The 12,665-nt window shown below is 38.3% G+C and overlaps 1 protein-coding gene across 3 annotated transcripts in view; it reads right to left on the bottom strand.

Moving 5' to 3' along the window:
* Trim37 (tripartite motif containing 37) overlaps positions 1-12,665 on the bottom strand; it is a 127,951-nt gene that overhangs the window by 78,107 nt on the left and 37,179 nt on the right. For all 3 annotated transcript variants that reach the window (XM_060387051.1, XM_060387053.1, XM_060387052.1), the window contains exons 12-13: positions 10,287-10,363; positions 3,630-3,809 (exon numbers count right to left, since the gene is read on the bottom strand). In XM_060387051.1, coding sequence (XP_060243034.1) covers positions 3,630-3,809; positions 10,287-10,363 — 257 coding nt within the window. The remainder of the gene's footprint in view (positions 1-3,629; positions 3,810-10,286; positions 10,364-12,665) is intronic.

The raw sequence follows: 12,665 nt of genomic DNA on the forward strand, positions 1-12,665 counted from the left end.
ATATCAAGAAAGAGTAAGCTGTCAAATTGACCCACAAACTGTAATACAATAATACTATAGTTCAAATATGATGATCTCATGCTGGAAAAAAAAAGATAAAGATGACTATACAATAATAATTAGAAAAACAATGGGCTGGAGAGATGGCTCAGAGGTTAAGAGCTCTGGCTGTTCTTCCAAAGGCCCTGAATTCAATTCCCAGCAACCACATGATAGCTCATAACCATCTATAATGAGATCTGGTATCCCAGTCTGGTGTGCAGGTATACATGCAGGCAGAACATTGTATACATCATAAATAAATAAATTTTAAAAAGAAAAGAAAAACAGTATTTTCTATCCTTTGCCTAGGTCAGGCTCCAGAAATATACAAGAACTGGGGTGTTTTCTCCCCCTATCTCAGCTCTTAATCTCGTTTCCTTTTTAAGTTCTAAAAATTCATTTTTTTGTTTCTGTTTTGAGGCATAATCTCACTCAGTTGAAACTGGTCTAAAACACAGTGGTCCTCCTGCCTTAGACTCTCTAGTGCTAGTATTCAGGTATGAGCCACCACTCAAGGTTCCTCATATTTCCTGTCCTTTGGAAAATTCATATACTGGATTAAATAACGAAAATTGCCTCACTAGCCTCAAAAGGGTTGTATCTTCTAATAAATTATATCTTCACCTTTGTCAAATAGCCTATAATCAAACCTCCCCATATCAACAAAATGGCAAACAGAAAGTATTAAAGTAAATCCTATTAACAAATAAATGAGTCCTTAAAGAACCTGGCTGTTCATATTTTCTTAAAAACCCTATTAACAGGCTGGGCAGTACATGGCTTTAATCCCAGCACTGAGAGGAAGAGGCAGATAAATCTTTGTGAGTTCCAGGTCAGCCTGGTCTACAGAGTGAGTTCCAGAATGGCCAAACTACACAGAGAAACTGTGTCTCAAAGGGGGTGGAGGGCCTCTTAATATTTATTAAAAACAAACCTGCTACTTACAGTCAAACATGATTCCACTTAGTGAAACCCACATGTAGTATATGTGTAACAGCATCTTTGAAGAAAGAACCACAAGGCAAGCAGTCTTTATTTCTCTCACATCTTGCAGACCTTCCACTCTGCCTTTCTTGTGTTAGCCACTGCCATACTTGAGAACTTAGATGTGCTCCCAAAGGCCTAAGTGTAGGAGGGTGTTTCCTTCAGTGCATTATTAGAAGGTATCCATGATACTGGGGCACACCTTTGAAGAAGACATTAGATACCATACTCTTCCAAATCTAGGCCATGAGTTTTCTACCACCAACTGAAACCTCTTAAGATTTTTTTTTTTTTTTCTTTTCAAGACAGTGTTTCTCTGTGTAGTCTTGGCAGTCCTGGACTTGCTTTGTAGACCAGGCTGGCCTCAAACTCAGAGAGATCTAACTGCCTCCGCCTGCCCCAGTTGCTGGGATTACAGGCGTGTGCCACTGCACCTATGAACCAGATTCTTCATAAACTGATTATCTCAGGTACTAGTAAATATATAGACTTATCTAGTTTAATTATATATTTATTTAGAGTGATATACACCTTTAATCTTGTGCACTTAGGAGGCAGAGGCAGATGCATATATGAGTTCAAGAAAAGCCTGGTCTACAGAGTGAGCTCAAAGATAGCCAGGACTTCACAGAGAAGCCTTGTCTCAAAAACAAAACATAGAGGTACAGAAAAGCCTTAACTTCCTAATAAACACGTAAAAATTGTATCAAAATCTTAAAATGAGCAAAAAATTAAAAAAAAGATAATTAGGAAGAGGAAGGAGAGTTCAAAAAAAGGTTCCTTTCTGTTTTGAACCTTTCTGTTTTTGAACAGAAAGAAGGTTCAAAAAAGGTAAGGGGAAATAAATATGATCTAAACTGTAATACAGTAAACATGAAAATGTCATAATGAAACCAATTATGTATAACAAATATATACTAATAAGAAACATTGAGGAGAAATGTAGCCAGCATTTTGGCTACTTTGTGGGTTCCTTTATTTCTCTTCTACCTCTCCAAGCACCTAACAGTAGATAGGAAAGAAAAAAGGATAGAAGGGAAAGGAGGAAAGCAATCAGACTACTTCCTGTTGATCAGGGGAGTTTGGACATCAGGATATCTAATTTCTCCTTCTCCTTTCTTTTCCAAACGACTACTTGACAAGCAGAACCAGAGCATCCAACCACAAACCAGCCAACAACAGCAACCGTGTCCCTGGGGTCCTAGCATTTATATTATGAAAAGTTCCTAGAATTTCACAAGTCACACACTCAATGAGACTGTTTGCATCTGGTAAAACCACAGCCTGCTAGCGCACAAAGCACATCATAGCCACCTGTTGTGAAGCATCCTTTTATCTCCACATCGGGATTAAAATAAAAACTTATCCCCTGAACAGTTTGGGGGCAGGTGTGTGTGTGTGTGGTGTTGTTTCTGTGTTTTTCCAGATAGGGTTTCTCTGTGTAACAAGAGCCCTGGCTGTCCTGAACTCACATTGTAAACCAGGCTGGCCTCAAACTCATAGAGAGATCCGCCTACCTCTGCCTCCTGAGTGCTGGGATCAGGGGCGTGCACCACCACACCAAGTTTATAAAGAAACCAAAATTATAAAATTCTCACTATAGGAAAAATGGTCACTTTGTAGGTTGGTGAATTGATGTTTGAATTGTGACTGTAACATGAAATGCCAACAAAGTATTTTTTCTTTGGTGAATCAGAAAAAGGCAGCTATGACCTCATTTAAAAAAAAAGTTTTCTTCCTTTTATTTTTCCCTTCCTTTCTCCACCTCTTCCTGTGTTTTGATTTCTTTGACATAGCATCTCAGTAATACTGGCAAATCTTGAATTCCCTATGTAGGCAAGAATGACCTTAAACTCCTCATCCTCCTACCTCTGCTACTGAAGTGCTGGGATTACAAGTCTGTACCATCACAACTGTTAATTTTCACTTCTGTTCCTATACTTCTAACATGAATTTACCAGAAATTGAAATATGTTCTCTAAAAGTAAGCTTGTAAATATCAGTCACTGAAATATTACACTAGAGATAAAAGAAAAGGAGAAAAAAAAAGCAAATTACACAATGCCCTTGCTATTCTTGGATAGCTTTACATGCTCTCTGCCTAGGGTGAAGGTAATTTAACCAGTATTCTTGTTGGCACAGCATCACTGTCATTTTTCTTCCTTTATCTTTTTTTTAATTCACTGTAGACCAGGCTGGCCTCAGATTTTGGGACATTTTGGATTTTTAGTTAAGTATGTTCAACCTATAAACTGCCTTTAAAAAATATTACTTATTTTTTGAGACAAGCTCTACAAGGTAACCCAGACTGACTCCAAAGTTGTTAAGTAGCCTAGACTGGCCTTGAACGCCTACTTTTTCTGGCTCTAATCTCAAATACTGGGGCATCACATCTGGCAATAGTCTCCTTTTTAATGGAATCAATAACTAGGTGTCAAACTATTTTCTCAATTTTATTACTCATCTAACTACACAGAACTCTTGAAATAAAAGTTAGGTTATTGTGAATTCCAATATTTATGTTATTAAGTAAGACTCTGAAATAAAGTTTTGATATTATTTCGCCATAATGTAAATCAACAATACCAAATATCTGAAACTACCTTAAAATCACGGTATCATTTTGTCGGTTCAAGTATCCTTCGTTTGCAAGTAAGTCCAAGCGGAAAAATCTATTATAGCCCCAGCATTCTCCAACTTCAAAGTCAGATGCAAATTCTCTTATGATATTTTTGGTAGGATCGTTGCAGGACTGATGAACCATTTCTACACGATATTCATACCTGAAATACAGAAACCATTAGTACAATTAGCAAAGTAAAAATAAGTAATTATATGAAAATAAACTTGTTACTCCAGGCTGAATTCATTTCAAAAAACGGTATCATTTATTGAAACAGCAGTATTTCAAATGGGCCACTGCCTTAGTCAGGATCACTAAAGCTGGGGTAGGGATAGGGGTGTTATTATTTTTTTTTTTTTTTAACTTACACTTCCACAGTTCATCACTGAAGGAAGTCGGGACAGGAACTCAAGCATGGCAGGCACCTGGAAGCAGGAGCTGATGCAGAGGCCCCAGAGGAGTGCAGCTTACTGGCTTGCTCATCATAGCTTACACAGCCTTCTTTCTTACAGAACCCAAAATCATCAGCCCAGGAATAACACAACCCACAATGGGCTGGGCCATCCCCCATCAATCACTAACTAATGACCTACAAGTTTGCCTGCAGCCTGATCTTATAAAGCCATTTTTGGCAATGGGGGTCAAGACAGGGTTTCACAGCCCTGGCTATGCTAGAGCTCACTCTGTAGATCTCTAGCCTTGAACTCAGAGACCCACCTGCCTCTGCCTAAGAAGTGATGGGACTAAAGGTGTGTGCAGCTAAAGCAATTCTCTTAATTAAGGTTCTCTCTTCTCAAATGATTTTAGCTTGTATGAAGTTGACATAAAATTATCCAGGAAAGTCTACAAAGCCAAAGGTGGTGGCGCACACTTTTAACCCCAGCACTCAGGAGGCAGGCAGATCAATGTGAGGCCAGTATGGCCTACAAAGTGAGTCCAGGACAGCCGAGGCTCTCAGTATGGCCTATCTTGGGAAAGGTATGGTCTTACAATCAATTAGTGCCGTGCATTTGCTGGAAGAAACACTCTATAAATGTCAGTTTGGCCAACAGTTGTATTAGTTACTTTCATGATCCCTGTGGCCAGCATACTTGACAGAACTTCGAAGTAAACATTTACTTTGATACATCTTCAGTCCATGCTGACTGGCCTATGTGTTTTGGCAGCAGAGTATGAGCAGAGGCTGGTCGCTTCTTGGCAACAGGAAACAGACTTTTTCAACAGACTTTTAATATAAATATGAATATGCACTCAGCTTTTGGCTGTTATCCTAGTGTTATCACATACGTACTACTGCATATAAACCCAAATATTATATTATAAAGAAATCAACAATGTTTGCAGTATCCAGTATTCTTATCAATAGATATTCCAATAGACCAATGAACCAACAAACAAAAAAACCCTCAAAAAGAGAGAATCAGTATTACACTATTTTTGTTAAAATCAATATGCTCTTTAGGTTAAAACATTTTTAAATTTACTCACGCAGTTTCCATTTCCAAGTCTATTTGGAGGGTATTTTTCTTGCTATCACTAGCTTTATAAAACCTAAGTACAGTGTTACTTCATATTTCCTATGGTTATAGCTTCCTGGGTCTGTTCATTTAAGTTTCTACCAAATGTAGAAAAAAAATCTCATTATCTCATCTATCTATCTATCTATCTATCTATCTATCTATCTATCTATCGTGTATGCACTGTTCTGCCTGCATGCATGACTACAGGTACGGCTGCATGTCAGAAGAGGGCACCAGATCTCATAGATGGCTATTTATTTATTTATTTATTTATTGTGTATGTACTGTTCTGCTTGCATATATACCTGCAAGTCAGAAGAGAGTATCAGATTTCATAGATGGTTATGAAGCACCAAGTGGTTGCTGGGAATTGAACTCAGAATCTCTCAAAGAGCAACCAGTGCTTTTAACCTCAGAGCCATCTTTCCAGCCACCCAAATTCCAGGTCTTCATTAAGTCTCATAAAAAGAACTTCAGGAGTCTGCAGTAAGCTCTTTAACACTATTCTATAATTTTTGGAATTCTTCTGTATTACCATTTTGGCTAAATCTATCAGTAAACCTATCTAGTTAGTCTGTTGTCTACATCAGTTTAATCCATGCCTCCGCTGGCAAGAAAGATCAGAGGGTAGAGGTCCTTGCATGAAAACTTGCTTCTCAGATCCCACAAAGTGGCAGGAGAGAACCATCAGCTGAGCAGTGTCCTCTGAGGAAACACTCTGAATAGAAAGTTACAGCATGCGCCTTCAATCTCAGTACATAGGCAGGCACATCCTTGTGAGTGTAAGGCCAATATGATCTACAAAAGGGAGCTCTAGGACATCCAGGGCTGTGTAGAAAGACCCTGTCTCAAAAGAAACAAAAGCAGTACAAGAAGCAAGGAGTACATACAGTGTATAGGGTAAAAACTGGACAGAATCAGCAGAAAATTTTCATTCCATGGGGCTAAGACAGCAGGAAGCTAATCAAACAATGTTGCATAGAAGTAACAAAGATATCAAGTGCATCACAGACCTTGGGACTGATATTCCAGTCTCCACAGAGGGAAAAGTCGGGGTCCCAGAAACTGAAACATTCCATGCCCTGGCCCCAGCTACAGACTGGATCTTGCCAAGTCTGCCTCTGGGCACAGAACTGACATTTACTTCTTCCTTTGAGTGTCTCTAAAACAGCCTTGGACTGGCCTTGCTCCCAACAAAATATAATTAATATAACTGTCTTAATGTCTTTCTCCTGAAATTCTAAGATCTGTACCAGAGGCTAATTTCAATTGATTTTCTTCATTTATTTGATGATTTGTTTTCTTTTTTCTCTATTTGTTTTTATCTGCCATTAGATTCCTTTATAATTGGATCCAATGTCCTAATGTCCAGGATTCAGTTAAGTTACCTGGAATTTTTTTTTTAATTTTAATTTTTGTGAGTCTTGTTTTCATTTGTGAGGTGGACTCAGCACAGCATTCAGTTTAGATCTTACTGCTCCCCACTACAAAACAAAAGCCTTCCTCAGTGCTCTACCGTATGCCCCATTTATTACAAGTTTCTTTCCGGTGGCTGACAGAAACAGGGACAGTGCTTGGACCCTTGGAAAGCACCAACCACTCACTACTCCCTGCTACGCTTTTCTAAGGTTTATCCCCCAATCTCTTCCCTTACTTTTCTGAAGTCCTAATTAGAACTCTGCTAAACACAAAAGAGGAATCTGCTATCATCTCTGGATTTTTGTCTGGAGCCCTGACATCTCTGGGTATCCTACCTACTACACCTAGCTTTGTTGGTATTCCTGGACTGATTGTATCTCACTTCTCCTTTCATATACTGCACTGAAAAAAACGTTCATGGCTTTAAGGAAGAATAACAGAGTTAATCATATCTTTGGAAAACTATTTTCACTAGGTACTTCATCCAGAAAATGTTGTATCATGTATCATTACAGCAGAAATGTTTATCTTATCCTTCTTATTCCATTTTCATCTGTAAACAGAAGGTCCATACCAAACCATGATGTTGCCAGCTGCTTATAGTTTCTGTGGCTATATGATATTTGGAATTGTAGCAACTTTTAGGGGAGGGGGGTTGTTGGTTGTCGCTTGTTAAGTAGTTATATGCAAAGAAGAAACAAGAAGAAATTAGATATCCTGCCAATGAATATCAAATTTGCCCCAAGGAACTCAATGGCCCTAATCAGAAGAAAATAGTCTAACAATAATGTCGCCCACTTTCCAACTCCTGGCTTTATTCAGGGATTTCTTTCCTTTCCTCTCTATCCTTTTTTCTCTTATCTAGTGTTAGGGGGTTGAAAGACTAGAAGAAAGGAGGTAGAGAACGGTGAAAGAAAGAAGAATCTATAAAGTAGCAAATGATGGATACATTATTGAGGCCAAATATGATGGCACACAACTGTTAATTCCAGCACTCAAAAGTCAGCTAATGCTGTGACCCTTTAATACAGTTCCTCATGTTGTAAGGACTCCCAAACATAAATTTATTTTCACTGATACTTAACTATAATTTTTGCAACTATTATGAATCAGGGCATATTTATTTTTGGAGACATAAGTTTGCCAAAGAGGTCTTCACCCACTGGTTGAGAACTGAAGCTCAAGAGGCTGAGTTAGGAGGATCATGAGTTCAAGGACAGTTTAAGTTACTTGGCGCAAAAGCAAAAAAAATAAAATAAAATAAAATAAAAAATTCCTGTCTTATAAGGCTCCACCCTCCTTGATGATTTCTAGCCAAGGAATGGCTGCTGGGTGAGGGAGAGACTTATTCAGTGGAGTGGCTGCTGATAAAGTGCTCATATTTTTGTAAATAACCTCCTTCCCATGTTCTTGCAAAGCAGTCCTAACTATAACTCACTGGGCTACAAAAAGACATGAAAGTAAAATGGGGACTACCTAAAAAGAAGAGACTCAGAGTTGGAGAGGAAAGAGAGTAATAGAGAGCAAATATAATAATAATAATAAAAATATATATATGCATGTTTATACATGAAAATGCCACATGAAATTAGACATATATTTTCAAAAATTAAGTATATAAGTAAATATAAAAATCTTAAATTTGGGGGGCTGAAGAGATGGCTTAGAGGATAAGAACATTGGGTACCCTTCCTAAAGGTCCTGAGTTCAATTCCGAGGAACCACATGTGGCTCACAACCATCCATAATGAGATCTAGTGCCTTCTTCTGGCCTGCTGCAGAACAGAATATACATAATAAATTAATTAAAAAAAAAAAAGAAAAAATCTTAAATTTAAGCCACAGTAAAAAGATTTTCAAAATTGTGAAGCAACAGTATGGTGCTTTATTTGATAAATGTTCCTACAGTCTCAGCGTTTGAATGTTTGGTCCCAGTTGGTGGCAATGTTTTGGGAAACTTGGGAGAAACCTTGTTGAACAGTTTGTCAACAGTTTGTCACTAAGGCAGGCTTTAAGGTTTAAGGCTTGAACTTAGTTCAGTCTCTGCTTCCTACTGTAACTGAAGATATGAGCACGCAGCTGCTCCAGCTACCTTCCTGTCTGATGCCACACTCCCCCACCATAATGGTGATGGACTCTTATTCCTCTGGAACCATAAACCTAAATAAACTCTTCCTTCCAAAAGTTTCCTTGGTCATGACGTTTTATCAGTTATAAAATAATTTTTTTTACAAAATATATTTAGGAAAAAGTTACTTTTCATGAAAAATAGGTAAATACACAACTGACTTTTTGTTTTATTTTTTCAAGACAAGTTTTCTCTGTGTAGCCCTGGCTGTCCTGGACGTATAGAAATCTGCCTAATTCTACCTGTTAAGATTGAAGTCATTTCCCATGCCTGGCTCACAAGAGACTTAAAAAAACACAAACATTTAATCACTTCATATACATTTTCTATGTGTATGTATGTACAGCTCATGAGACAACTAAGAGTTGGCCCTCTCCTTCCAGTGTCGGTTCCAAAATTAAAGTCAGGTTGTCAGACTTGGCAGAAAGTACCTTTACTGACTAAGCCATTTCACCAGCCAGTTTATTGATGTTTTTACTATGGTACAGTTTTCACTTTTATCACTTGGAGACAATGGTAAAGTTTGTGTGAAGAAAACCTCTTCAGTTTATCAATAAATGTGAGTAATAAACAGGGTACCAAGAGAAAATAGTTACAAGAACTGCCACTCCATACCAGCTTAAGAGACTGCAGACTCTACAGCTATGTACATCCTTCACAGAATTAACAATCAAAATTGGGCAGAGTAGCACTCTCCTATTATCTAAGCAGTTTGTAGGTAGAGACAAAATGATTACAAATTCTAGACCAGCCTATGCTATACACATAGTGAATTCACGACAGTCTGGACTACACAGTGAGATCCCATCTCAAAATCAAACCAAAAAACCAACCAAACAAGCAAAAAAACAAAACCTAAGGGCTATGGATACAGTTCTGCGGCAGAACATCTGCACAGGGCCCTGTGTCTGATCCCCAGAACTACAGAGAGAAAGAGAAAGAAGAAGGGAAGGAAGATAAAGAGAGAAGACAATACAAATCACGAATAGTGGCATGCATCTATAAGCCCAGCACATGAGATGCTGAGGCAGAAAACTATCAATTCAAACCTAAACAGGGACACCCTATCTCAAAAAAAAAAAAAAAAAAAAAGCATTTCGTAACAATTGTTGAGCTGATGTGCACTGGCTAGTCTTATTTCAATTTGACACAAGCTAGATTCATCAGAGAAGAGTCTCAATTGAGAAGATGCCTCCATGAGATCCAGCTGTAAGGCATTTTCTCAATTATTGATCAATGAGGGAGGGCCCAGCCCATTGTGATGTGGTGCCATCCCTGGGCTGCTGGTCTTGGGTTCTATAAGAAAGGAAGCTGAGCAAGCCATGGGAAACAAGGCAATAACCATCACCCCTTCATGGCCTCGGCATCAGCTCCTGCCTACAGGTTCCTGCCCTAGGTGAATTCCTGTCCTGACTTCCTTTGGTAATCAACACAGATATGAAGGTATAAGCTGAATAAACTTTCCTCCCAACTTGCTTTTGGGTCATGGTGTTTTGTCATAGCAGTAAAAATCCTAACTAAGACATGAACCATGGAAATTTGTATTGAAATAAGTAATTACATCACTTACTTGGAAGTTTCAGGTAAGCCAGCTGATAGTTCCAGAAATACAGATAAATAATAGCCACGTACAACTCCATTTCCATCCTTAAAAAAAAAAGAAAGGTTATGCAAAACAAAGTACAGATAAACTCAACATAAAACTGTAATGCAACAATGAAGCCAACTGAGCACAGATGAACATTTGATAATTGGGTAAGCAGTGTGCTTAAGCTTAAAAACCAATAAGAAAATTTCAAAAACCCAGATTTTAGCACAATAAGAGCTAGAAAAGGTAAGCTATTTAAGCAGCAAGTCTCAGGGGCTGAAAACATCTAGGCCTAGGTTAGATTGATTGTACAGAGGCTAGACACTTCCAAGAATAGGCCTAGGTTAGCAGACAGAGGCAACAACTGAAACCAGCGAATAAAAGTTCCTTTTACGTATCTCTGTGAGTTCAAGGCTAACCTGGACTACAGAGTGAATTCCAGGACAGCCAAGGCTACACAGAGAGACCCTGTCTAGAAAAACAAAACAAACAAACAAAAAAACCAAAAATGTAAAAAAAGTGACAAGTCCATTAAGAAAATAAAACATTCCTGCACTGTTGATACTAATGTGCAAATGGTGTCAAATGCAGTTTCCTTAAAAAATAAGAATTCCTTTATGACCCAGTAATTCCACTTGTGAATATTTATCTACTGGAATACCTGAAAACATTTTCTTAAAGAGCTGTGTGGCACTCTGTGTTAACAGCACCCGAGACGGGAGGGGAGCTTGAGTACACAGTAAGAGCCTGTCTCAAAAAAGGATGAAATATAAGTGAAAAATAAGAAAAATAAGTGAACAATAATGTAAAATATGCATATAACAGACTATTATTCATCATTATCAATGAATGAAAATTCTATGCTACAAAAATTATTTTATAAAAGGATGAACCTTGAGGATATCATACTCATTATACTGAATGTAATAAGCCAGTCACAATAAACTATTAAATGATTCATTCCACTTATGTATCTCCAGTAGTCAAATTCACAGAAACAAAATATAGAATAGGGCCATCAAAGGCTGGGAGGAGGAGAAAGCAGAGAGTTGCTTAAAGATGAGCACTTCAAGGTTTATTTAGTTTTTCAGACAGATCTCATAGAATAGTGAAGGCTAGTATGGAATTCACTATAAGGCTCACGCTTGACTTGAACTCAAAACTGCCTGTTTTATTTTTGAAATAGGGTATCATTGCATATTCCTAACTGGCCCTAAACTTGCATATGTACCAAGCTGGTCTCAAACACCTGTCTCTGCCTCTGGATTGATGGAATTAGAGACATGTCCTCCAAACTGAAACATTCTACCCTCCAAAGCTCCATTTCGGTTCCTAAGACTCCAAAGTAAACAAAATTTACAAGTCTCAAAAAACTCCTAAAACTTACAAACTGGAAAAAAAATCCATATTCCACCTCTGCTGGGTTGCCAAAGCAGTGAACAGCTGTTGGGGAGAAGAAATGCTCCCACCTGTCAGCTGCTTGGAAGTCACACAGGGAACTCCAGGGATGCAACTTCCATACATCTGTGGGCCTCTCAGCGATGCAGCTCAGTCACTCATGTTCTTGTAAGTAAACCCTTATCCACACTTCTCCAACGAACTCACTGGTTCATTAAGCTCTATCTGCTTCCCTAGTCACTTTCTGCTGGAAGTCTATGTAAGCCTCCAACTCCACATTAACTTTGCTCCCTCAGTCAAGCTACTCCAGCTTACCTGTAAAATGTTGTAAACTCCTGACTTCACAGTGTTTTCCTATTTATCTGCTACAACTCTCTATCTGTAACTTGCTATTTATCCTTTATTTCTGCTTGCTCTATAAGTAATATTCACTCAGTCAAAACAGAAAGTCTAGCTACATATAAGACATCATTGACACAGTTGGCAAGATTCGTGAAATAGCCTTTAAGTTTCAAAGGAGCAAATGTTCCAAAGTTGCTGAGGACATCCCTGGCTAGGAAGACCTCCTTTACTGTGTTGGCTTGGGAATGGCAAAACAGACTGCTCTTTGTAAATAGTGTCTAGCAAATTAAAAGCTTTGAGCCACACCATATCGCTCATGCTTTGTTGGTGTAGAGGTGGGGGTGGAGAGATGGAGCTAAGAGAAAATGGCTGCTCTTCCAGAGGAGCAAAGTTTGATTACCAGAATCCACATGGAGGCTAATGATGCACGTGAGTGCACTGACATACATGCAAAGGAAAATACACAGAGAAATAATAAATGTTCAAACATTTAAAATAAAATTACAAAAAATGATATTGGGGAAAATGATGTGACTATGACATATAGTAATAAATGCCCAGAATGATCCTAGATTATCTTATCACACACAAGAAGCAAAAGAAAAAAAATACTAGAATCAC

The sequence above is a fragment of the Meriones unguiculatus genome, chromosome 7 (assembly GCF_030254825.1).
Source record: "Meriones unguiculatus strain TT.TT164.6M chromosome 7, Bangor_MerUng_6.1, whole genome shotgun sequence".
Taxonomy (NCBI): domain Eukaryota; kingdom Metazoa; phylum Chordata; class Mammalia; order Rodentia; family Muridae; genus Meriones; species Meriones unguiculatus.